At 37.0% G+C, this 27757-nt stretch overlaps 1 protein-coding gene across 2 annotated transcripts in view; it reads right to left on the bottom strand.

Moving 5' to 3' along the window:
• Positions 1 to 27757, bottom strand: part of TRPM7 (transient receptor potential cation channel subfamily M member 7) — a 52600-nt gene that overhangs the window by 9900 nt on the left and 14943 nt on the right. For both annotated transcript variants that reach the window (XM_032123141.1, XM_032123140.1), the window contains exons 2-26: positions 22050 to 22129; positions 20584 to 20622; positions 19926 to 20124; positions 18562 to 18775; positions 17893 to 18017; positions 17090 to 17261; positions 16119 to 16293; positions 15241 to 15364; positions 14615 to 14687; positions 14236 to 14336; positions 13188 to 13322; positions 12339 to 12392; positions 11628 to 11768; positions 11009 to 11143; positions 10117 to 10397; positions 9414 to 9642; positions 8017 to 8172; positions 7740 to 7883; positions 7024 to 7152; positions 6502 to 6786; positions 5277 to 5451; positions 4609 to 4741; positions 3597 to 3781; positions 2794 to 2926; positions 1610 to 2325 (exon numbers count right to left, since the gene is read on the bottom strand). In XM_032123141.1, coding sequence (XP_031979032.1) covers positions 1610 to 2325; positions 2794 to 2926; positions 3597 to 3781; positions 4609 to 4741; positions 5277 to 5451; positions 6502 to 6786; positions 7024 to 7152; positions 7740 to 7883; positions 8017 to 8172; positions 9414 to 9642; positions 10117 to 10397; positions 11009 to 11143; positions 11628 to 11768; positions 12339 to 12392; positions 13188 to 13322; positions 14236 to 14336; positions 14615 to 14687; positions 15241 to 15364; positions 16119 to 16293; positions 17090 to 17261; positions 17893 to 18017; positions 18562 to 18775; positions 19926 to 20124; positions 20584 to 20622; positions 22050 to 22129 — 4333 coding nt within the window. The remainder of the gene's footprint in view (positions 1 to 1609; positions 2326 to 2793; positions 2927 to 3596; positions 3782 to 4608; positions 4742 to 5276; positions 5452 to 6501; positions 6787 to 7023; positions 7153 to 7739; positions 7884 to 8016; positions 8173 to 9413; positions 9643 to 10116; positions 10398 to 11008; positions 11144 to 11627; positions 11769 to 12338; positions 12393 to 13187; positions 13323 to 14235; positions 14337 to 14614; positions 14688 to 15240; positions 15365 to 16118; positions 16294 to 17089; positions 17262 to 17892; positions 18018 to 18561; positions 18776 to 19925; positions 20125 to 20583; positions 20623 to 22049; positions 22130 to 27757) is intronic.

The following is a 27757-nucleotide window of genomic DNA, read 5'->3' as shown; positions in this document are numbered from 1 at the left end:
TTCAGAATTTTCCCAAGCATGTGGCTTTATAATGAACAAAAATCTATTTGGCTTCACAACTGAAACCTGCACGGTATCACAAGTGTTGTAAATTGTGGACAGTAAGAAGGAAGGGTATGTTCTAAATACTAGAGGTGTCAGAGGACCATATACAAAAAATCTGGCTCCAGTAAATAAGTATAGTTAGTATTCAAAGTTATTAGTGGTGAAGTACATTTAAAGATTAGATAAGAGCTGTACAATCACTGTCCATTATTTCTGTTTAGCCTTGCTTTCTTTTTTCAACCATGAGGCACTTGTAAACAAATAGCTAATGCAGGTAACTTCTTAGAAATCCAAGTTTCACAGCAGTAGAATAAACTCTTGTCTAGAGATTTAAATTTATACAACCTCAGCAAATCTCTGGAAAACACTGAGACATTCTTAAACAACTAGGGCAAGACAACCCCTCTCTGCAGGCAACCTGACAATTCCAGATTACAATCTTCTACTAAACACTAAGCATACTTAAAGCATTATCTACTTTACAGGGATCAGTTAGTAAACCCACACCTGTATTTTGCAATGAATCTGCCACTGTTTTACCATTCAAATATGTAGGTAACTAACCAAAACCATCCACTTTTTTCCTATTAAGCAGAACTTGAGGGGAGGCAAAATGTTGTATTGAATTAAAGGACTTTGGAAGCTTCCAAAACGACTGCCCCAACATAGGTTAGCCTAGGCAACAGTGGGAGATCCCAGTTGTAACAGTGCTTAGAAATACAGTATAGGAGGAACCCTCAGCTTGACACAGATACCACAAAGATATTTGTCCAGGACTCCACCAGCCTGAGTAGTGTTCTGTAGTTACGTCAAGAAATAGACAATATTTTTGATTTATGCAATCAGAAGGTAGGAGCTTTATAATGAGTCACAATAGGTTTGTCTACAGTGCCCGTACCAAATTGTACAGCTGCTAATTGCCCAAAGCTGCTATACTCAACAACTGGATAATGTTTTTCAGAAAAATATTGTCTATGTGACAGAATTATGGAGAAATTATAATTTCAGTTAAAAAAAACATTCAAGCAACATAGGGAAATTAGAGATGTTAAATGCAAAAAAAGCAGAGCAAAATGGTAGAATAAAGTCACCTGCAACCGGAATACACCCAAAATACCATACAATTCTTGGTAAGTCAAACCTTGTGGCTTAGATTTGGTCCACAGTTTATGAAGCAGTCCCATAAGGATGTTAGAACATAAATCTCGGGTTTGCAGTTCCATTGCATGGACATGCTGACTTTTGGAAAGTTCATCTTTAATATTCAATTTTCCACGTGAGCCGCAACAGTTGACTGTTGACATCAAGTCGCCCGTTGACAAAGAGAACTTCGTTTGGGGCTTGTTCTTCGCTAACTTGACAGGGGACTGGTGAGCACATTTGTCAACTCTGCAGCTGTAGTTATCATTAGTGTCACTCTCATCATGAATAAAACCACAATTAACGTATCCTCCATTTTCAACACAAGGTTGGGTGAAAGCAAGGCAAGCAGAGCCAGAAGCAAGAGGATAAGAGCAGCTAATAATGACTTCAGGACATTCAGAATCTACTTTGTTATACTTACCCACAAAAGCACCAAATTCTACATTATTATCTCCTTCTGTAGCCTTAGAGAAAACAGTCTCTTCATGCTTTGCTGAAGATTCCAGCTGACTTTTGCAACTGGGTCGAGATGGAGTGCTAACAAAAAACTTGGCTGTTGGGGATGTTACATGTGGCATGCTGTTGGATGAGTTGCCTAATTTTTTACTTTTACTAGTGGATTTTGAGATCTCTGCAGCCTGTATTCGTTGGCGAAGTTCTGGAGGGGAAACAGCATTTGAAAATAAGGCACTGCCTGAGGAACCTGCCTCTTGGAAGTTTTTTTCTTCTTTTCGGGGAACCAGAGCCAACTCCTGACCAATTGTCTTATGCTGGACTTCTTTGTCATCTCGTATAGAAATGTTACAGAGTAAAGCGTTATTACCCTCAAGGCCTCCTTGTGGAAAAGAGCCAAAGACATTTCCAATGCTGTGCTTCTTCCACACAGATGATCTGAGAGAGCCATCCTCAATGAGATTTTGTGCCAAATGTTTTGAAATGCTCAATTCCCGTGTGATTTCATTATGAACCTTGCTGGCTTCTGAAGCTTTCTGCGCAGTCAGTGTTTTCAGAGTATCCACAGTTAGAGCAGACAGATCCTGGAGGTGGCCAATCTGTGAATCTAAAGACTGCAATGACCTTTTAATGTAGTTGACACGATCACCAACTTCCTTTATCTGAATGCACATTTGTTCCACCCTAAGAAAAATCAAATTATGAAGTGGATATGAAAGGTATTTCTCTCAATACACAAAAGAAACATGATTATAACCCTTTCTGCCCATTTAATCGGGGGGAAACCAACTCTGAAATGTCACAATGATATGACGGTATTGGACCGTTTTGTGGTACAACATTTGTACATACTTCTCAATCACAGAATGAAAACACTTATCAATAGAGAGCCTACAGCATTTTCTGAAATCTATCAGTTCCTTAAAACATCACGGGAAACTAAATAATACAATTGCCTCAATTTACGGAGTGCTTCTACAGACCAAGAAGCATCACATTACCAGTTTCTGCATAGCAATGGAAAGATACCATACAAAATTTGCATGAACACTTTATGTTCTTAAGCTGCATTTCTCCCCCCTTAAACTACATTAAAAAAACCTGTAAAAGTTCTAATTCTCTATTCAGAAATTTTACTTGTAAATATTCTACCGTTCAAATGTGACTCGAATCCTCTCCTCACTTCCAGAATGAAATTTATCATCCTTTTCATTGAAATACATCTCAACACACAGCTCTTCAAAATCATGAAGTTTCTTCTGATCTTCTTCTGTCAGGAAGAGTTCTAAAGAGAGATCAACAGCTGCGATGACACATATGTAATAAAGTTGTACAGGTGCTGAAAACTAGCAGTCACAACTCTCCAAAAGGTGTTAACAATAGAGACACAACAAAAACACCCAAACAAACCAAAAAACCCCACCAGAGTGCCACCTAAGACCCTTCCCCTGTCATTGCAAAAAAGTTCTCAAGGTCAAAGACTGGAAATAAAATAAAATGAAAATAGTAATTCTGAGAGGATCTGTGTACAATTTTATCATTCCTTATGCTCCTACCCTTTAATCCCTTTATCTTTGAGGCAGAAGCTAGATTCCTTAGCTGGATTTTATTCTCTGTGGAATTCCCTGCCATTTTTTTTTTTTTTTTAACGTTTCAAAGAAGTTTTACAGAAGGAAAAAAAAAAACCTCTTCTCCATTAGCAGTAACAAGAAATCTCATCTGTTATTTTGTATCGTAAGTTAGCTTTACTGGAGATTTCTAGGGGCTGCCATTATACTCTTGAGAAAAGCACAGTGCTTTTCAAAAGAATTACCAATACTGAAAACACAGAAAATGAAGACCCACTTTGACTTTCTTCACAATACACATTATAACCAAGAACACGGCACTTTTCTGACAGTTTGCTTTAACCATAGCAAAAACATTACTGCAATTTTTTGGGTAACTGTTCATACTTGGCCCATCTGAAGTCTTGTCTGTCTTCCTTCTTTTACATATACAGCAGAACAGGGAAGCCATGTGGCTAAGAATGATCAGTGGTGGAGGCAGAACAGGTTTTTCATGGTAGGCCATAATGAAATGATAGCGCTGATACTTCCACACAATGTTTGAAATTGCCTTGACTTGTAAATACACGTTGCTGAAAGGGAACAGAACAGTATTAACACATCAAGGTGGTTTTTGGGGTGGTGGGGAGTTGGTGCTGTTTGTTTGGTGGTTGTTGGATATTGTTTGCTTTTTTAACACTTTGATAACAATCTTGAATTCTGAAGCCAGTTAACTAAGAGACAAAAGCATGAACTTGTTTTCTGCTGCAAAATTATTTTTGTGGAAGTTGGAAACATGTTGAAGAGAACACCATGATCCAGAGCAAAGAGAGGGTTAAAAAAATTCTCCCATCAGGTAACATCTCAGTACCTTTACTCAGAAATAAATTACAGAGAGATCAAATTTCAAGTTTGCTGAACAAAAAAATTAATTATTTCTAACTAAGCCCAGAATTTTGTATCACACCATGTTAATTCTGCAGTCTGCCTTCTTCAGTGTTTGTGAGCTCCTTATGCTCATAAATCAAACACTTGCAGAGAACTGTTTTAAAAGAGAACTAAGACTCAATCAACTGGAGAATGTTAAATGAATTTAGGAACAACAGTCAATATAAAGACAAAGAAACAATTCTGTTTGTTTTCTGACAAAGAAAAGTTACAAAATGCCTTCAAACTTCCTTGAACTTCTGATTCCCCTGACCTCACAGATGAGATGTGAGCCAGTCACATCACACACTTCCCTAACATAGCCATGGGCTTGCAGTGAGGAGGAGACAAAGACCAGCCTTGGAAACTGAAAAAACTTTCAGGAAATGGGATTGCTCTGATCTGGCATCAGTTCTTATCTTGTCCTCTTATTGCAATGAAATAGAAACTTGTCAAATTATCAGCAAAAATTAACTATTATCTATATACTCACTTGAAAAATGCAATAAGGAGATTAACCATGATTATATACTGTACAAAGAGGTAGACAGCTTGAAGAAATGGGGTCAACCATGTTCCTGGGCCACAGAGATGAGCAACTTTTTCATCAGAATTATTTGCACATACTGTGTTGGGAAAAAAAGATACAGAGAAGACATGTACATCTTTTAGATCTCCCAGCAGGTATAGACAAACAGAAAAAAAAAAAAAAAAGTCACTTAACAGTTTGCAACAACCAACTATCAAGCACTGGTTCTGCAACTCAAAATGTCTCCATGCATTTAGGAACATGGCAGAAAAACACCTGAGAATGTTTCTGGCTGATACTATGCTATAATTATATTACTGGCTTTTTAAAAAAAGCATACTACACCATCACAGCCAAAATTTTGTCATGATAGCTGTGGGGCAGTATTCCAAAATCTTGCTAGGAATAGCCTTGTAAGAAATTGTGATTATGTAGCTTTCATTCTAAGCCAATCAAGTTTGATAAAAGAAAATGAAAAGTCAGGTCACATAGTTACAGAGCTGCAACCCACAAAAGGGAGAAAATCCAATGAACGGAATCATGCCAACAGTACTGGGAATTTTGTAAGGTTTTGAGAAGACCTTATCAGAGTAAGTTTTCTCTTTACTTGCTTCATAATTGCAGTACCTTACCATCAATCTCATAGGCATAGACTTCACCAAAAATCATCCAGTATGGATGAAACACAATATCTCTAGCAAGAGTCCAAGAGGGTGCCTCATGAGGATACAGTATTGCCTTCCTGGGAACACCAAAACTAAGTAGTACAAGTGCCATAATCACCACAATGTAAAACATGTTGGCCACCTATCAACACAAAAAAGTCAGTTAATCCACGAGGTCCTAAGTATGATCTCACAACTTAAAAACTTTTACAGTGACAGTGTACACTTGAGAAATTCTATGTATTACATAAGGAAAAGAGTCCAGGACACAAATATTCACTCAGAAAATTCTGTCCAATAAAAAGCCCTGTAAAAAAACCCCAAAACTATTGGGTTTTTTTCCTGTCCTTTCTTACAGTGTATTTAGTATCCTTGGTCAAAGGCAACTGACCCTTTCAACTTGATACTATATGTACACGAGGAGCAGCTGACAAAGAGAAACATTCCTTCCTAAATGTGCTCAGCAGCTGCACAAAAACCAGAGGCAGAGTTTTCCAAGGGCAGGAACACAGAACCTATGCCTCTTGCAAGAAATCAAAGTGAGAAATGAGCAACTTGGTGCCCTTGTTTTTAAGGAATGACAGGGCTCAGTTTTGTAGAAACCATTTTATAGAGGGAAGAAACACAAAAGGCTCCTTCCACATTCATATACACAGCTCTCAAGCCTTAAGATGCTTTTTAACATTTAGAATAGCTACTGACAGTAGAGCTAGGGTATTTAACTTGAAGTTTAAACAATTTTAATATTTTCTGTGTGAGATGCACATAGAGCACAATCTATTCCCAGTTTTCCATAGCACAAAACCATGAAGGTGGTTTAGGATGCAGAACAAGTTAAAAGTTTTGACCTAAAGAGCACAAAGGCTATAAATAGGACCTAAATGGGAGGCTGAATCAAGACAAAGCCTTCATCATATTCATTTAAGTCTCTGACATCTGAGAACAAAACAGGCCAGAGAAGGAAGATTTGCCATTTTCTTACATTTCTGTGAGAGAGACAGCTCCATAAAGGAAGCCTTATGATCAGTGCTTGCTTTGGAACAGTCTAAGTTATATTCCAGCTAGCTAATTCTGCACACCAAGTTGCTATCCTGTTACAGCAGGATAAGAAACTTTTTACTATTTAAAACTATGAGAAAAGTTATAAATGGATGCAGTTGGGAAAAAAATCAGCAACAAACATAGTACTTACCATTTTCCCAATCATCATAACATAAGGGCCAGCCTGTTGATTTACAGCTAGAAAATCCAGTAATCGCACATACCAAAAAATTATATTGAGACAGTAAGTTATTCTTCCAGCAACAAAGACATAATTTTCTCTGTAAGTGTTTTCTCCAAAATTCCCCTTGGCTCCAAATCTTAATGCAAACCCAATAAAGAAAGTGACAATGGCAACTGTGTCACTGATGTTGAAGTAGTCACTGAACCACACTTTGATCTTCTGATTAATCTTCCCAGCCTCCGACATAAAAATCTGTAAAAGAAATGAAGGTCAGGACAGCTCGCATTTATTGCACAGGGACCAAGAGTGAAATACATGAATCACTAGTATTTTTATGCTTGCAAAAATAAAATAGGTTTAAGATAAAGGTATTGCATCATGTACTCTGATGCTTGAAGTTTCTTAGGTTTTTTTGTTTATAGAATAGTTTAAAGCATACTGTTTTAACTGACAAAAAAAGGCTAAAATCCCAGACTGTTACAGGCATACCTCACGAATTTTCTCAATTGCTGATGTGAAAATGTAAGCAATAACAATCCACTCCTGAACAGATGGTAATTCTTCCATTTTTACAAGAACCACAAATGTGTAGAGCATGAGGAATCCTAAGTATGCCAACTGAAAAACCAAATAAAGCATATACATATAATTACTGAAGGATCCTTTACAGATGCACATGGAATCTTTTGATGTGGTATACAATAAAAGCTCCAAGTAGGATTACAGGACTATATTTACCCCTTTAAACAGACAAGTTATTATTTATAAGGAAATACAAACATTTTCATCTTAGAAAAGGAAAAATAGCTGTAATAAGCCATTTATTGTTAGAAAAGCTTTGCTCTTATTACAGCTATTTTCCTTCAGTACAAATTCTAGCATTTCTATTACAGTGATTGAAATGAAGCTGTGCATGAACACTTCAGACTAATAAATGGTTATAGAACTCCTGATAGCAAATAATGAGATTAATTACTCAGAACAGAATTTTAAAAAACCCAAATCACAGGGCACAGCACATGCATATGCAGTTTTATAAAATCAAGTATTTCTCATTTCCTGCTTAGCAAGATAAGGGGTTTTCTGTCTGCTTTTTGCAAAGTGCTTAACATTGATTCAATCAGAGTTACATGTTGGGAAAAGAACCCAAAAACCTGTGCTACATTTCCAAATAAAATACACACTACACACAGAAAAAAACTCACCGTATTAAACCAAAACTTCACAATTGGAGCATGATAAAATGCATAAAACTTCTGTGTAATTGGGAGTCTTTTGGGTTTTGCTGGAGTCTCCATGTCATGCTTTTCGAAAGTACTGTCCAAGATCCTCACTTCTTTAAAAACCTCCTAAAATAAAAGGACTGTTAACTTCCCTCACAAAAATACATGCTTTTTGGCACTCAATTTCACTTCTGCTTTGACTTAAAAATGTAAAAAGTGAGGAATACTGTTTTTAATGTCTCCCCCTGCCCCACGTTACCATTGGTATTTCATCTGCTGCAGTCTGGAAGTTGTTCTCACTGTCATCCATTGCCATTTGATGTGCATCTTGAGACTGAGGAATATGTGACATTTCAGCCTTGGTCTTATATTCCAGCAGCAGTATAGCAGGAGGGAGCAGAATACTCAGTATCACCTGGAAAAGATGAAGACTAAGTGTAAATAGTTCACAACTACATTAAAGCATCAGAACACATCAACACACAGAATAGCCTCTGAAAATTAATTATTTAAATTTCACTTGCTTGTTATTTAGGGAAAAAATGTAGAAAATAATTAGTTGTTATTACTTGTATATACACTTAAGAGCTTAGGATCACATATACAGAGTGTTTCCTGACTTGAAGACACAGGAAATGGGAAAAACCAACAAATTCCAAAATTCAAGGCTACTAGAAAGAATGTACTCCAAGCCTCAAGACAGAGACCTTCTCTGTGCACTCTGTTATTTAATCCAACCCCAGAAACTCTGGAACTGTGTATTGTTAAAGTGCATTTTAAAAGCATATATAAAGTTGTGGTTTGTGGGGGGAGAGGGGAACGGTGTATGTTTTGTTTGGGGCTATTTTTTTTTAACTTTATGGTAAAAAAATGAGCTAAGGTATAGATGAAGAGAGTAAGTGAAAGCTATTTACTGTAATTAGCCTGTTACAAAGCAAGCAAGAAAACAGTTAATCAGTTATAAAGAGGATTTTAGTAGGTCACAAGTTAAATGATGCTTGTAGGTATTTTGTAGGAAAGTTTTATTTCCTTATATTTCTAGCAACAATTAGGTTTTGGTACACCATCTCAAAGAAATATGCAACTCCCATTTTGGTTCAATTGATCTACATCAATTATCTCTGTCTAGATCATAATTGATCTATATCTATACCACACAAAGGGCACCACTGGAAAACCTGTCCCAGATTTGCCTACCCTTGTTTCGTTCTGTGCCCTGCTTTTACTCAGTTCCTCCAAAATAGGATATTCATAAAGCTTTTTTACATCAAGTCTTATGTTCTCCCTGTAAAAAGCCAAAATGCATGAAACTACAGTCTTACAACAGGTTTTCCATCTGTTAAGGTTTGTTACTACTATGTTTTTAGTAGTGGATTAGTATTCACATGATCTCTTTAAGCCTCTGATTAAAGGCTACTTGCCTGTTTTTTGCCTTCTATATTTCTGTACCTTATTTGAAAAGATAATAGAGTGTCAAAAGAAGAGTTTACAACAAATATTCCAGTTCTGATTATGTTACAGGAGACTGGTTTACAGGATTTATTAATAAAAGCTATAGTTGCGAAAGCTTTACACTAACAGCATTTAAACATACACTTTCCTTCCCTTTAAACTCCACTGACTCTTTTCACACCAAGAAACTGCAACAGTGCTTACTTTGTACCATGAATTCTTCCTCATGTTCAGCCTTCCCATCCACATATCTGATAACAACATCTGTGTGCAGGTGTGTGCTACGAACGGCCGGAGCCTTGAGGACACTGCCAGCTTCAGACAAGTGGAGTTGCTCCAGTTTTTAAGTTCATATGTCAGTAATTTCATTGCCATAGTTTCATCTTGTCGGAAGGACTGCTCTAACAGCTCAACTGCCAGCTGACCAAACTCGCTAAAATGAAGGAAAAACCAACAAAACAAAATATAGTAGCTATAGAAATGACCATGAGTTTAACTTGAATTTTCTTGTACGAACGAATTCCCAACCTGCACAACTTGAAGGGACCATTATTTGTCCCTTCTGTACAGATACACTGTAATTTGTAACTACAATATGTCAATCTGTGACTTCAGTTAAAAACATGCATGCTAAAACAGCTATTAGAACATGCACAGAGATTACACAGAAGAAAATGGCACATTGAGTCTCCTTCTAATTTGACTACAAATCAAGACTTCTAACAGCCCTCAAGAAAGAGCAATATCTATTATAAAGCTTCTACTCCAGTCCCACTTAAAACTTTTTACAAAACAGAATTGTCTCCAAGTGTGCTAACAGAACAATTTGTGCTTTTTTCAATAAGTAGCCCACTGCTTTTATTGTGGATGCCAAGAAAATATTTTGAACAATTGGAATGTAATTTACTTGGAATACTGTTTCAGTTCTTCTGAAGTATCATCAACAAGGTCACTTTGTTTTGCCTCATATGCCATGGAGCGATACACTTTGCAAGCCACCAAAGCCTTGGCCATGGACTCCTCGCCGTGCTGCCAGAAGAAAAGGGCCATCTTCTGCCTCTTCATCAGCACTGCCCACAGCAACAGCTCGTTCAGAGGATAAGCAAAACGTCTCATTTCTGGATCATCTATGTCAACTATTTCATCTTTGGTTCTTTTCTTTTTTCCCTCTTCTGTACCAGTGTCAATCTTTAAAATAAAACCACAAAGTCACATTTCAAGTTGCTATATTTGGTCATTACGTAACTTGAAATAAAACGCTGAGTGATCCAATACCAAAAATTATAAAAAGAAAAAAGAAAGAATTTTGAACACTTGAAAAGCAGCTGGAACTTTTGTTTAAAAACTTAACAGTTGAGTCCAACTCATTTTAATAACTGTGAGACTGAATTAATTTGAATTATAGATCAAAGAAAAGCAGTAACTAACATACCTACATACAAAACAAGAAACTCATGGAAACTGCTTGTAGTAGTAACACATGGCCAAATCTTGCTCTGTCTACCAAGCCATGCAAGTCCCACCCTTATTACTAGAACTGTGTCAAAGATAAGCTGTTTGGTCCCTAACATAAAAGTTTATCCACAAGCCTACTATACAGAAAGAGAAACACCTTTTACAGAATCCTGTACAAAGGCTGCAGTTTAGAAACAAGTACAAAAGCAAAGTCAAAATTCCAGCTTTACCAAGGTCAGCACAATTGCTGCTACTCACACTCCCATGGCACTTGGATTTCCAGCAGGCTCCCCACTCTTAGGGTCTTGAAATAAACCCCACTGTGTTCCCCTCACCACCCCTACCTTTGGTTTGTACGGCTGTGCTGTTTTGATGAAATGATTATGGCGCATTTTTTCTTTCTTGTCTGCCCTGTTACCAAAAGACTCATGGCTTTTACACATCTGAGGAGTAGTACTTGAAGGATTTCGCCCAGATCTCTGCAAAAAGAAGAAGGGGTTTGGTTACTGAAACACTGATGAACTTAGACAACAGCACAACCAGAATTTTCACTGGATATTTAACATGGTTCCTTGTTTGTTTTCATTAGTTTTAAGAAGTCACTAAATAGGCAGTTACACTTGTTGGTTAGCATAGCTTGCACAAGAAGCTAAAATATCTGTACCCTAAGCCCTGGTGAATCTGCATCAGTAGTGTCCATTCTTCCCCTATGAGTAGGAAAAGAGGGAATCACAGAGAAGGAATTAGGATGTGCTAGAATAAGGCTGAGGAGAACAAAACCTGTTGTTTGCCCTCAATCCCAAGACAGTTCTCAGCTGCCTTCATAGCCCTTACTACTGTGTTTAAAAGAACCAGTCCATTGACAAGAAGAACAAACCAACATGCATTCAATTATTCTACAAAACACAGAGGTTTGGGGTTTTTTAATTGAGAAGAAATGTGCTGTTACCCAAGTGCACGTACCCGATTGTTCCCGCTGAGACTGTTGTAGATCGCTCTAAAGCGTTTCCTTGTATAGGTGCATCTGTAGGTTCCTCCCATCAGATATTCAATAACCAGTCCCACATCAATCAGGTTGATTTTATATCCTGGAGGAAGATTTCCCTAAGAATACAAAAGGTATTTTTACTTTATCAAGGTATACTATTAAACTTGCTTAGAGTGTTTCTACATGTTTTATCACAGCTCTAAATAATAATATAAAAAAGAAGCCTTTCATGATAAAAAACCCCTCCAACACAAAACCAAAAAAGCATCTGCATGCTCAACAGTTATTTTTAAAGAAAGACCAGGTTACACCTTCTTTTCTATATGAACTCCCCTAACAGAACAGATACTCATTCCATTGATGGGGGAGACACTGGAGGTATTTTTGTCTATTGTTTTAACAGCCAGAATTACTCCACACTGGGAGCATCAGCTTTCAATCCCCCCAAGAAGGAAAGCAGTCAAAAGAAAGACAAAAGACAACACCCTTTGGGTTTAACATCTTTTAGGCAGCGGGGCACCAAGCATACAACAGAAGTATTGCAAACTACCAAAATGTCTGCAGAGGTATAATACTTACAATACTTACAATAAAAATTAATTCATAAACTTCAGATCAAATTGATAATCAAATATAAGAAATTAACCAAACCCTTTGCTTGACAGATTTTTACATTGACAGCATACCTGTTTGACGTCCCGAACCAGATGAAAGAGTGTTGGGTTAGTTGGGCCTTGTTTCTTTATAAAAAAACAGGAAAAAAATTTGGAACGAGAAATTAGTGTGCAACAGCAACACCATAAGACATGAATTTAAAACAGTAATTAAAAATATAGAAAGATAATTTATTGTATTTATTTATATTTTATTAACTTCTCAAGGAAGCTTCTTTATAGAGATATATTAACTAAAGAATTCATTCTCTTTTTTTTTTTTGCCAAAAGCAAATAATGAGACTGTTAATGCAAACCTAAGCCATACTTGTGTACTACTCACATCAGCTAATTTTTGGTGGAAGGTTCTTTGTTCTGTCCTGTTGGATACTTAACTGATACCAAAATATACCTTGGAATTCTTAGATCAACACCTACAGCAACAAAATTTTTCTAAGTAATAATTATAACTATGCAGGTTAACAAATTAAACTCTTTTTAGAACTGTTACAACGTTAACTGCTACAGACAGAATCCATCCTATGAAGCCCTGTAGACCTCATATTCTGGGCACAAGTTTCGCCCACGTGACTTTCTCTCATTCTCTTCCCCACTGTGGTTTGCACACTTTGTGTGGTGTCCACAGCAGAGCTGCAATTCTCCCTTTCGTGTCTATCCCTAGCACCAAACCCTGCTGACAGACAATTCTGGTGCTGCTGGGGCAGAGCACAGTATCCACTTCCCAACTCTAACCTCATGCACAGGAGCCTTCCCTACCAACACCCCACACCCTTCAGATTGCTGCACACAACCCAGGATACAACGGGCTGAGCAACTAAAAAACTGTTCTAAAAGCAGCTTAAAAAGCAATCATCTACTTACTGTGTTATAAAGTTCTTCCAGCCTGGGAATTGTAAGAAATTTGTGCATGCTTACTCCGTTTTCAATCAGAAGTTTCACAAATGCAACTCTGTCCATCACAAGGGCATCCAACATAGCTTGTTCCAGGGAGCCAACCTACAACAAATAAACAAGGTAGAGCCTTGTAAAGGAGAGCTAGTAAAAAAGTGAACTTAGATACTCTATCAACCTCCTTCATTTACAGGGCTGTGAAAACCTTACATGCCTATAAAGATGTCACCCTTGGTTCAGAATATCCCCCCAACTTCACACAATTACAGGATGAGAGAATACTCTGAAGACTTGAACTGTTCCATAGGTATTGCCTCCTGAGACAGTACATGGCACTAAGGAGACATTTGGTTTAACACAGTTAAGCTGCTCTCACAGGTTGATATTGGACAAAACAAGAAGACACATAACATCCAAAGCACAATTTGCTTCAAAGATGTCAGAACCATCATGGCAATCAATAAGCCTTACACAGTATGTACTTCTGACTGCACACTCAATAAGCTCAAGTTTTATTTTTACACTAATATGGGAAAAAGGCAAGAGCCACCAGGTAGTTCTTAAACTCATTTTCAAACTACAAGAAACAGACATTTTGTCCCTCCCTCAAAAGACACTGCAGCCCTGCCAACAGAGCATTTTACTTGTTGCTCCTTAAGAACTTTCTAGGGCCATGCAACTGTAAAGAAGAGCATCTGACTAACATGAATTCAGCTTCCACCTTCTGTAATGCATTTTCTCTGCTAGTTATTCAGAACAGTTAGCACATTTCTAAAATTTTTGGACCATTTGCAAATACATAATAGCAAAACAGCTGTATGGCTATGCAGTACACACAAATTACTGGCTCAAAATAAATGTGTCACTATTCCAAAGTTTCTCCCTACAAAAGTCAAGATTCATTCTTTATAGAAAGATAATAAAATATAAATAAATGTAATAAATAAACTTCTTTACAGTAAATTGTGCTTCTCTCTATTAGGAATTATCATTCAGCTTAATCCAGACCCTTACATACCAGCCATTGTTGCCCATAAACAAAAACGTGATTTTTGGCTATGTCAACTCTGTCCCATGCAAGTGTAAGAACAAGCTGGTCAAATGCAGATGCATTCGTGCCTTAAGAAGCAAACACAAGGAAGAAAATTTAAAATTAATTAGAATACAAGATAAAAAACATTCTTGCTTCCTAAAAAGGCCAAATCAAAAAAGCCACTACAAAATTGTGCTGTATATTTCATCATTTATGTCACCTTATGGTATTATACAATGAGAACACAGATACTTACTTGTTTAAAAACTAAAGATTCCTACTGGTATTTTATAAAAATCCATGATATAAACAATAGACAATAATAGCTGCAGGTTCCAAATGATCTTAAAAAATTAAGTCTCACCTTTTAACAATGCTGTAAGTATTGCAACATCAATGTCCTGATGTTCATCTGACCCAATATGAAAAACTGTAATCTGTTCAAAATGGCAAAATGGGGAAAACATATTTAAAAGTTATTTTCATGCAAAGGTGATTGGCAACAGTCTTTTAAATCTTTTTCAATTCCTAACATAAAAGACACCTTGTCTTCAATGCAACTTCAAACCTTTCTATGTTCAATTTAAACTTTTAGTGTGCATTCTGTTTTGTTTTCCTAAGTGGGAATCTTCAATTAATTTGAACTTCTTTTCCTCCTATGATTACAATTCACCGCTGTCTGTAACACAGAATCCTGTTTACCTCTCCAGTTCATTACAGATTATGAGATTAGCCTGCCAGCAAACATGGTTAGCTGAATAAGGTTATTTTACATCTCAGAACAGCACAATGTGATGTCCAAATGAGACACCAGTCCCTGAACTCAGGCTACATATAGCCTCTATAAAGTGATTTTGCTTTAAGCATGCAGTGATAGTATACCTTTATTAGTAGTCATAACTAAGAGATCCAAAAAAAGAAAAAAAGAATCATATATATCCACAAATGTATGCGCCTTGCAAAGAAAATTTTATGGCAAGATCTACTTACAAGTTCTTTTTTTTTCATGCATTCCAGCAGTGTCTGAAACAAATGAACTGCTTCACTTTGACCAAAGTTAAATGTCTTTTTGATGGTTGAAATGATTTCAGGCTCAGCACCCTCAGGAACATTCCTGAGATTGAAACAAACAAACAGGAAAACAATTGTTTTAGATGAACAGTAAGAACAATAATACATTTAATTAGTTTCAACATGTCCATTCAAAGTTCTGCTATCTATAAGCTTATTACTGCTGCTGTGGCAAAACCTTGGGTAACCTTTAGAAAGAACTATAGATTACTTAATCTACAATTTTCTACTACTGCCTTCTAAAAGTAACTCAACTCTCTCTCTTCCTTCCCATATTGAGTTCTGAGATACTCTCAACCAAAAGATTTTAACACAAAATACTAAGCAGTCACTCCTCTGAGTAAGACCCATTTCTGATCTTACCCTGGACAAAGCTGTTTGGTTTACAGCTACATTAGATCCCTGCTTCACGAGGTTCTGAGGCAGCCCCTGCTACAGGGACCCAGTGTGCTTAAGGATTTATGCAAGGCTGACAACCAACTGGAAACCACCAAGTATTGCAGAGCCCAAGCACATCCCTTTCATTATTTGAAGATGCACTCAAAACACTCCAGTGTTTTCTGCACCAAACAGAAAAAGCTCTTGTACAGATTCATGAAGTAATGGTCTCAAAATTCATCTATGGACGACAGACACACATGGATACCATGCATCTATACATCCTGTCATTTATCTGGGTATGACAAGAACTGTCTGGACACAATCCTGTGCCGTGTGCTCTGGGATGACCCACTGTGGTCCCTTCCAACCTGACCCATTCTGTGGCTCTGTGACAGGCTGGCATTGCTGGGACTTACCCCCCCTCCTCTGTTTGCTTGTGAACATAGGCCAGGATGTCTGCAGCTCTACCAGTTCCTTCACATACGACCACGGGCACTGGAGGGCTCTCCTGAAGGAAGTCTAGAACTGTGAGGATGACATTGGGGCCACCTTCAAACACAAGTGCCACCACAGGCACACCCTGGCCGATTCCTGGAAAATTGCAAATAAATAATAAACCCCAGACAACACTGTAAGTGTGTAGTGAATGCTAAGGTCAGTTTTACATATTTAATAAATCAAGTTTGTCCTTTCTACTAAATCAAAACTAAAATGCTGCCTTTCTAAACATTAACTGTTGGTAATGCACAGTTTCAAGCCCTTTATATCCTGGGGCTGGGACACAGGCACTGCCAAGCTGGTAAATACAACAGGACACAGACCACACAACAGAAGAGTTTCCTCACAGAAATATCCATGAACTAATGCAGAAAAATGAAGAATTTTTCTTTACAGACCTCCTCTTTTAACCTTGCCCAAACAGTTTTAAAAGGTGACAACAAATATACAGTTTGAACACGGATACATGGAAACCCTCTACTGATGGGAAATACTGCAAAAGCATTTCTGTGAGAGTCAAAATACATGTGTTGCTCCACAACTGGGAAAACACCAAACTGCAAACTGTGAAACTGCAAGTGAGTACTGTCAAAACCATTGATCAGTCAGACCAATAAGGTCTGACAACACACCAAGACCTGAAGTGACTTACATTTGCTTTATCAAAGTAAATACACAACTTTATTCAGAAAGCATTCCTCTGTGGTCCCAGAGAAATCCTACACCTATCAGCAATAACTATGGTCCAGAGCAGCTGCTGAAATTTGCAATTTCAGACTTGAAACATAAACAGAAGATTTCATTTTTCTATTTTGCCATTCAGATGTTTCATGCAAACACCTTTTTCATTAAGCCATAGTAACAGCCCTCAGGCACCAGAATTACTTACTTGCATGGATCCGTTGCAAATTAATCGTTTTTTCCAGTTCTCTTCGCAGTTTAACTTCTGCTCCATACTTTCCAACTGTTCCATCATCCACCAGAATGAAATGGGAATGGAGGTTATTTAGGACGTTTAGTTTACTTAATGGATTTAACAAGGTCTGATATGGAGCAACCACCTAAGTGAAAGCACACAACAATGTCTTTTACTGGCAAAGATTCACACTTGTCTCTGTGAAACTTAACTAGACACAAGAACTGGTGGCTCAACATGAAGCAACGACACAAAAGGAAGTACTGACACATACAAGCATGCCTTGGATCAGGATACACCAACAGCTGCAGCTCTGAACTTTGTGCAGGGAAGCAGATAATTATATCACTAAAGGATGCTGTTCAGAAGGACAACAGAGAAAAGATCCTTTGAAAAGGTGTTTTTGGGGAAAATTTGTGACTTCTCTGGCAAACAGAAGCCACTGTTTGAAGCACTGAAGACTCCACATCAAAATTTTTCAACTTATTATCCTCTCTAAATGTGAATCCTCTGTAATACTTTAGAATTTTTATTTGATTCAATAATATCGGGGGGGGGGAGAAGGATTAAATACTTGAGAACAAGCTCCTCCTGCAGCACATTTGCATTTTGCAACTTGTTTACAGTAATGATCTTGCATAAGTCACAGATGTCAGTGTATCTTCATAGTAAAGCAAGTATTCCAACGATGCAAAGCAAGGGAAAAATGTGCTTGAGCAGATGTGTCAAAAGTAAATGAGGTACATCGTTATTTCACTTAGGTAATTCATCCTTACATCTCTTCCAACAAGGTCATTTCTGTTTTCAATCACTCCCCACGGAGCAATCCCAATAGTGCAAATCTTTCGAGATGATCTGGAAGCATGTTCTCTTAGAGCATCACCAACATGTTTTGCAACACCTGTTCGTGCATAAAAAGATTCCAATGTATTGAATGCCACATCTTACTACGAAATACAAATATTTATTTAGGTAACTGGACCTTTAACTGTTTTATTTACATAACTAGGCCTTTAAGGATCTGGGAACTTACTGACACATTACCAAAGAAAAAGCACCATGCTACATCTACTAGGAAGAAACAAAGTAATTTAACAAAACAAATATTAGCCTAGCAAGAACTGAAGAGTTTCCAGCACATTACTGTACCTCTTTTAAATCACATTTCCTTTTCCTTGTTTCCAAAACACAACCCAGAAAACAACCAACCAAACAAAACAAAGCCCAAAACCCAACCCCTCCACATGTTATTTCTCTTTGCAAGATGAAATAGCAGCCCACTTTCAAATGCACATGTTCAAAATGTATTCTTTTAATTTCACTTGACCAAACTCATGCAAATTTCCTTTGTTTTAGGATGAAGCAATGCATCCATCCATTAAATCTTTTGGCTCTTATAAAACTGCAATCCAGTTAATCGTGCACGTTCCTTGGTAGTTTCTTACCTGTGTTCACTCCTCCAGTTATAATCCAGGCTCCTGTGGTTACTGCTGCTTTGATAAGACCTTTGCCAAGCAACTGTTTGATGCGCGGGTGAAGTTCAAACTTCTGCATGCCCCCATGTACAGATATAACAAGCTTTGGCAATTCCATCTGCCATTCTTTAAGCATAAGTTGCAGAATAGCTTCAGGCTTAGTGTCATATGACAATCGCACGTACTGCAGGTGTAACAACAGAGTTAAAAGCTTCAAGTGTGTAAAAAGAAGAACCAGGATGTATTTCAGGATATATTATCCTACTCCTGGCTATGGAAAATGTAATTCACTTTCTCAAAACACAGCAGATGCAATAAATGAACAAGTTTCCTTTATATCCTCTATAGTCCAGGACAAGAGAGTTTTGAAAGCAAGCTTTGGAAAGGAAACAACTACAGAAAGATCATGGTATTCCATTCTACTGGCACAGTGACCTAGAAACATGACTCTGTGAAAGCACTGGATGATCTCTAAATTACATGAAACTCAGAAGTATCTATAAAAGCTCTGCCATCTACTGGGAGAGGCTTTCGTGTCCCCTGCAAAGAGTTTTACAGTTGCTTGGTTTTCCTTTCCTGTTCTTGGTGGGAAGGAAACCCACATTTTTCAGTAGAAAATTTGATAACTGGCAGCTTTTTAACACTCCATGTTTAACAGCATAAGATTAAGTAGATGGTAGATCAGCTACGATGCTGCCACATCTTCAGTATGAGCTACTGAATAGAGGAGGGGACAGTAGGCAGAAATTGAACCCTTCTTGAATCAAATTCTAAATAACAAAACAACACTACTCCATTAAACTGGTTTGAGCAACCCCACTTGCACTCTGGAGAAGGAAGCAGAAATGAGTGTGGGCAGCCTGCTGTTTCTGTGCTCCTAGCAAAAGGCTCAAGCAATTTTAAGCTACACTAAGTACAAAGGAACCCATACACTGCTATTATGAACATGGAAGTGCTAAGGGCCATTCTCTCCACAGAGATGATCTGACCTGGAGCACTGGACTGTCCTCAGGGGTTCTACCAGCTGCATAAAGAACACAGCTCCCTCACTCAAGCACTTCAGTTTGACCACAGGAGTCACACTGTACAAGAACTCCCTGTAGCCTGTAACTGCACAAGCTTTAAATAATTTCTACCACAACTAAAAATCTTTTACAAATGGAAATTAGAAAGAATTCAAACCACAACAAAAATGCTAGAATAGAAGAGGGCAGTGATTTGTCACAACAGAGGTGTTAATATTTTCAGCCTTCAATTTCAGAAGCTAAATGAAGCATTCAGCACCAACATGGTGAGAGTAAGACAAAAAAGAAACAACAAAACATCATACATGCCTTAGCCCTGTAAGAATGAGAGCCACCTTGAAAGTTGATGACACCATAAGCATCAGTAGAGGTCTGTTCTGTGTGTTTTTCCACTGACCATTCTTCTATTTCCTGATTATAGTTTTCACCCAGCTTCACATCGGAGTATTTCATAGCCAGACTGGCAGTGAAACAAGCATGTTGTCTGACCAGGCGGCCACAGCAGCACCTGCACCCAGCCAGATCATCGAGAATGCTTCAGTAAATACTACTTTATGAGACAAAAGAACTTCCTTTATTGATAAAAAGGATAGATTACATTTCGAAAGCAAAGATTCTAGACATTAGATAAACCTCTTCTCCAGAGCAAGCCTTGTTGCCATAAACATTTACAGCAATAGTCAATTACAATACATATTATTATGCAAAATACTGAAGCTCACTAAGGCAGCAAGCTGGAGGCCAGGAGAAATTGCTTCTTTGAAGCCAAGTAATTTATATAACATTTATAAATCTGTGACCTACTTATTGCAGACAGTTCTTTAAACATTAGTTATATTTATTTTATAGCTAACCTTTCACCAGTTGTCACTCATAATATTGATCAAAACTTTTTAAAACCCTATTATGAAAGCACTTATTTAATGAGAAAATACTCATAAATATTGTAATTACAAAGACCTTTTACCTGACAAGTTGCTGACAAATCTGACATCCTGGAAGGCATCTGTAAGAAATATTTAAAGATGTGACTAAACTTCACACATAATTCACACACAACAGTGAGTAATGCACCAACAACAGCAGACCATTCTTAGAAACTGAAGGACAAAACGTGGTGGGAAAGTTGTAAAGGCCAGTGTAAGCTACAAATTGGTTAAGCTGAAAGGGCAAGTGTTAAAGACCATTCTGTTCCTTGTTAAATGCTCTGGAAATTTTAACAGCTTCCTAATTACTTTGTTTGCATTTGCAAATTTTCCATGTGCTGCAATCGTGGTTATAAATTCTAAAAGCTTCTCATGTCACATGGTTTCAAGGAATGTGGTGAATTATTTACAATAATTTTAAAATTCTACAGGGCTTAGTTCCTTTCCTGTTTAAAAACAAAGTTCTTAAATGAAAAATAGTAACCTTCCCCAACGTAACTAAAGAGACTTTTAAGTGTTTTTTAAGGAAAAGAGTGAAACAGAAGTTTCTGCAACCTCGGAAGAACAGGTTTCTCAGCTGCTCTCACATATATGAAGCTTACAAAAAAAAGGTGACCTGAAATCCGTAATTACAATAGTAAACATTTTGGGAAAACAAAACTGCCTTTAAAATACCAATTTTAAATCTATTTTCAATTTGACTTTATTTTAGCTCTGACACAAGTGTCATGATTATGCACATCAAACTCAATCATTGTAGGAACTGTTAAATTATACCTATAACACTTGGGGAAAGTCAACTAGATATACTGGAGTTATCACTGACTTGCCCGATTTCACACCTCTAATTTAAGACAAGGTAAAAACAGCATGTGAGATATGCAAAATATTCTTAGCCTCAGCCTCCCCTCTAGAAACATATTTCATTTTTCAGCCTCATTTTTTTTCCTTTAAGAATTTAAGGATGAAAAAATTGTTACATACCACATGAAATCCGAATAGTTCTCATTTATCTGTTTTCCCTAGAAGCAAGTATTTCTTCAGTCCTTTTTTTGTAACTTTTTCCCCACCCCAATTCTTGGTCTTCTTTATTCTTCTATGAATTCTTCACCTCTTTTCCTACACTGTCAGGTTGATTTTCACACTTCACCCTACACTCACAATGATGTTATTTAAATTCCAGTAGAGGATAGCTCTATGACACTGACTTCAGAAATCTTTTATTCAATCCCCCCCTCACTGTAAACAGATCACAGACATCAGCAGGAGGACTGCTAAGAAGCAGCAAAGGGAACAGGGGAACATTTTTTGGAGATTTCTGCAATGCCAAAGTACTTTCAGAAAAAGAAAAAAAAGAATCCAATCTATTCAGAGTGACAATGTCCAGTCATGAAGGCACAAACCCAAGCCAGTACTTCATACAGAAACACAGCCCAACACTCTTCATAATGCTGACTTTTTCAATTTCAAAGAGCAGCAATGAGTTCTTGCATCATTTCTCATTTACCTGTGGGGGTCTTTTGAGCTCGGTATAATATACACACACTCCCTCTTCGTGAAAGTATTTTCTATCCAGGATTTCTGGGACTGAAAAACAAAAAATTTAATAGTATTATAAAATACGAATCACATACCTTTGCAGAGCAAAATGCTTTTTAAGGAAACAAGAGCTAGAATACGAGGGGTTTGCTCTGTCTCTCAAAAACTAAAACCATATATGACCTTATAAAAGCATCTCACACATCTCTCCAAAACCTGAGACACACAGAATCATTATGTAATCTATAAACAAATCACTTAAAATCAGAAGTAATGTTTTTCAAAGCTAACATTCAAATAGTAAAAATTTTAATATGTAAATCAAGATGCACCCAAAGAAACCCACAATTTTAAGATACACTGCTACCCTATCTTGCTAAGAAAAAAAATCAAGTAAAAATATATAAAAATTATTTGCACTAAACTGAGATAACACTAATTTCATCTATTTCCCTCTTTAACGAAGTAAAATTTTTGTCTTGAGATTATGGGTAAGGAAGCTTTCTAACACTGGCAATCTTTCTTAGTAGCAATAAATAGGTCAAAACCTTTGTTCTTCATCAAGAAACTTTTCACTTCAGTAAATAAGATTAATTGGCATCTCTGAACTGTGTTCTAAGGTTAAACTTGAAACATGAAATTAAGGATGTGCCTTACTTAAATGCTTACTATTACAATCACTGGACATAATTTCATTTCAGTTGCTTTCAACAACCACGTTAACATTATCTTACATAATAATCTGAAGATTACTTGCTAAACAACATCATAATGCATAACATCTACGTCATGTTTCAGCAACACACTGGGAAAGGAATTCAGACAGGATTTTTAGCAATTAAAAACATGGAAAAATCTTGGAATGCTAATTTGCATCTTATGCAATACTAATTTAAATCCTTATTAAGATTACATTAAAATTACTTCATTGCTAACAGCAACGTACTTCATTGCTAACAGCAATTTACATTTTACCTTTAGAAAAGTTTGATAAATTTCACACTGTTTTATTTTACAACAAGGGGAAAAAAGACTGATGGATATTATTCACAGGTGTCTAATCAGAGGTCTGTGGAAGCTATGAAGAAATTTAGAGGTTTGTTTTGTTGGTGTTTTTTGGATTATAAGAGAAGTTTCAGCGAAGATGGATGCATTTTGCACTCAATGCAACTTTGACATCAGTTTAAGATAATACAGAGAAATGATTAGAAGTAAGAATATACCAGCTAATTTTAATAAAGACCCCTGGAAAACTGCTCCTGAACTGCCCACCTTCTTTCAAAACATTTCCCAGACTCAGCAGCTCTTTCCCACACTATTCATCAAAACCACCTTCCAATATTTTGCTTAAGTGAACTTTGACTATTAATTTATCAAGACAGCAACAAACTGCTGCTCCAAATTCTGTCTTCATATTAAGAAGACCACCAGCCTCTTCCAAGGAGCAGGAAAAGTTGCAGAGTAAAGGGACTTCCAGAGACAGAAAGAAGGAGAAAAGATGTGCAATTCACAGCAAAGAATCATGGAAGGAAAAGCAAGACAAGAGAATGAGCACTCACACAGTGCATTTTACATTTAAACTAATACTTTAAATACCTGGAATAAATTAAATAGCCACAGTCATAATTTGCTACTGTCCTACCTCCTTTCCCTACAGACAGGAATGAATGCTGTAGCAAAGGAGAAAGAAGGCCCAGTGAGGGAAAAGCAGGATATTAAACATTATATGCAAACGTTGTGTTATGGAGGATTCCATTACATTTATGGTGCTTTTCCCTCTTCTTTGTTTGTTGGCGTTTTTTTGGTGTGTTTTCCTTTCATTCTCCTTTGAAGCAGATCAAAGTGACTGACCCTTAAGAGGCTTGTGAAAAAGACCTCTTCCTCTGCTGTCCTCAAAATTAATCTCTAATCTTTTGGTAGCATCTCCTCAGTTTTTTGGTAAGAAAAGTGCACCATCTACCACAAGGGACCTGAGTATTTCCTAGGACACCTGTGCCTTACAGGTGGGCACAAAACAGCTCTCTCTCTTCTCTACCTTTATCAGATGATTAGCAGTGCTGTAAAAATAAATTTGACATGTGTATATGTACATTTATACATATATCATACTAAATGTGTATTTTTACATATAGTAAGTGGTCCAAATTTTTAGCTCCTCACTAAGTTTTTTTTTTAAAGCACTATTAAGCTTTAGCCTTTGTGAGATGAATCCCAGTTCTGCAAGCTATTTTCTCTTGCCTGAGTCCCCACTGTTTACATGGGTATTTTTGCATTTAATTTCTTAAACTGAGCATTTAAACTTTAACACTGCAGTAGTTTAAGCTTAACTCTGCAGATCCTCCAGAATATAAAAAGATACAGAAAAGTCATTTAATACTTAGATGTTTCAGCCAGCTGGCTAAAACCACACCTTGAAGCAAGAGATCACAGGCATAACACTAAAGATGTTAAAATCCAAAGAATATAAACCACAAGCAATTGCGTCAATTGCTCCACACAATATTGTTTTATTATTAAGTGGTGATCAAAGCTTGGGACAAGGAACACTGGCTCACAATGTGCAACGCCACTTTTCATAATAAACAGTTCCAAAAAAAAGAAAAAAAAAGCCCCCAAAACAAATTAACTAACCATTCATTAATTTTTCTCTCAAAGAATGTAGTTGTAACCACTCATCAAGGATTTCCCTCTACTCTTCAGCCATGAAAATATTTTCAGTACAGCACTACTACATCCACGTTATTTATGTAGAAGAAGCTCTGTCATGCTATTAAAACATACTTGGAACTTCTCATTTGGTAAAATCAGACTCTCTGTAGAAGCATGCCTGCATGCTTATTAATCTTTATTGCAGGCGATTTTATACAGGATTTGCTAATTCTAGACTCTTGTTTTGAGAGGGAAAAAGAAAAAAAAGGAAAAAAAAAAAAAAAGAAAATACAAACCAAGAAGAGAAGAAAACTGAGTGAAAGACACTTCCCATAAATGGGTAAAAATCACATTAAAAACGTAGGAAGTATTGCCTTCCATGTAAATAAGAACATAATGCTCCCGCGATGACCAGAAAAAGGAAGATTATATGAGGACACTGTTAAGTATAAATGAGTTGCAGCAATTACCTCTAAGAAATACTTCCTCATCAGCTAAAGATTAAGTTAAAATAGGAGATAAAGTCAGAAGTCAAAAATCAATGTGAGTTATCAGACTGTTTTAGAAAAATTGCCTACTCTTATTAAAGCTTTTTCATCATTGGAGCAGGATACACAACTCCACCTCCCAAACTCTGCTTCCAGCAACAGGCAGCTCCTGCTGCTCCCAGTGCTGTTTTCCCAGTGTATTTTTAGAAGATGCACTTTACACCATGGTTATGGGTAACATGGGTCAGGAGCCTTTTAGCAAAAAGCACAAGTAGCATCAACATATAGAGAGCTACTTTTCAACTATTTACTTTCTTTCCTCTCAAAATTGCATCTTGTGGAAAAAACCCTTACTTTCCCATATTCTTTCCTGTGCATTCTCAATCTCTCAAGCTAAATAAAATTTAAGACTTACAAGAAAAATTTTAATACCATTTATATTACTCAAAAATTACCTTCACTTTTCCTTTCAGGTGAGCCTATGAAAATTTCACCACATTAAGACCTCTTAGCAGATAGTGCTGGCAGGATCTTATCTATACACATAATAATTCTTAACTTTTACCTTTTTTGGAAGAGGTACAACAGTAACTACTAACTCCTCATCCCGAGGAGGCCAACGAGGCTTTTGCACAGACTTTAAGCTGTAGGTTTTATAGGATACCTCATTCTGGTTGTACATTTCTGAGCAGACAAAGTTCACTGTGTCTTTCAGTACTTCTGAAAGAACTTCAAGAAGCAGAGAGCACTTCACTTTGGTTCAAAACCTAGAAGAGAGATACTCACCCTGGGATCATGATTAAAGGAAATACTGTACACTATTTTAAATAAATATGTCCTCTCCCAACAGTTTCACCCATGCTGAAATAATTTTAATTGCTATTTGAAACAAAACTTACACAAGTACTTGCTGAACTACAAACTCAAGAGAACATGCCCAAGACTATTTACAACTTCTGGAAGTATCTAAATGCCGAGATAATCCCATGGCCTTTTAAAACAGGTGGAAGTTTTATCATAGCCATTTTAATATCAGCTGTGTTTGATTCAGCAGTAGCATTAGCACTCCAAAGCTCTGATAACAGAGATTATTTAAATGTATCTGCTCAAGATTTATATGTTATCTTTACTGAAATTCATATTGGATAACTTCAGCAAGTCTGTTTGTAGAATGAAACTTTACCACAAACTATAATTTAAGGTTTTGCATATAGCAAGTGAAAAAAAAATTTTCAAAAAAAGAAACTATCACCAAAGTACAGTATGAGATCAGGTCTCAGAAATAAAAACCAACCACCTACCACTCTCCCCCCTTCAGTTCATATGCTTATAAGAGCCTCTCATTCAACATATTTGAGTAAGAAGACAATTAAGTTCTAGCAATTGATGCACAAGAGCACAGCAAAGCCTTATCAAGCTATTGTGAAATTTTCAAAGTTTATTCAACAAGCTTGGTCTGAATTATTTTCTCTATAGAAAGTAAGCCTGCCTGCTTGGCAAGATCTCAAAATGACTTGCATGATTTTCAATTAACACAAATACGGCAGGTATAAATAATATTTGTAGCTAACAATCCTGAACTTCTTCATGCATAAAGGGATCCCTGTTTATTTTTTGTACTCTTTTGTGATACTGTATACTGTAGTAAGATCATAAGTTACAATATTGTAACAATATTTGTTACAAAACTAAAATTTAACTTTTCCCAACTATATCGCCCTGGAGCCTGCAACAGTGCATACCAACCCAGCAGTTCCCCTGACAATTTTGTTTTTCTGTAAAGCTCCCCACTGAATCAGGAAACTGACCTGAATTAAAAAATAATTTGCCAAACTGTGACCTCTGTGGAGGGCTGATAATGGGGATTTCAGTTACTGATTGCATAGACTGAGCTTCAAATTTAGAAGTCGTATCACTTTCTACACCATCTCCCATTTCATCTTTCAAATCTCTGCTTACACCATATGGCAGTTCAACACACGCAATACTTTCTAAAGGAGAAGATCTGCCAATTTTATTTGTCCTTTATTTAAAAATTAATATAGACTCTATATTCTTTCTCCACTGCCTCAAATTTTCCAAAAAGTTTATTTTCCATTTGGACAGAAGTAAATACAGGAAAGCTTGAGCAAGCCTGAAAACAAGAAGACACAGTGGAAACTATGTGCAGCAGAAATAGTCGTGCTAGCACTGCCGCAGAGGAGTCCTATCTGTCTAGGTCACTTACAGTCAACAAGATAAATTTCAAAATATTTCTAAGAGACATTCTGTCCTAAGAATGTCCTTTAGCTTGTCTGTTCAAGGAATTGTCCACTGACAATGTTCCCAGTTGAAGTTACTGCTTCTTATATAACTATACATACCACACACACTCTTTCTGTGACTTACCAGAGGATCTCTTATCTGAGAAACCCACTCCATTATCCAAACACGTGCTACACCATGGGACTGACCTGTGATCCCCGCCCAGACAACCAACCCTAGCCAAGCACTGGGCTCCTGCAGCTATAGCTGAAAGGCAGAAATTCCAGGCAAACCT

The sequence above is a fragment of the Corvus moneduloides genome, chromosome 13 (genome assembly GCF_009650955.1).
Source record: "Corvus moneduloides isolate bCorMon1 chromosome 13, bCorMon1.pri, whole genome shotgun sequence".
In the NCBI taxonomy this organism is placed as follows: Eukaryota; Metazoa; Chordata; class Aves; order Passeriformes; family Corvidae; genus Corvus; species Corvus moneduloides.
Note: the sequence above shows the minus strand (reverse complement) of the source record. Positions and strands in the feature narration are given on the sequence as shown.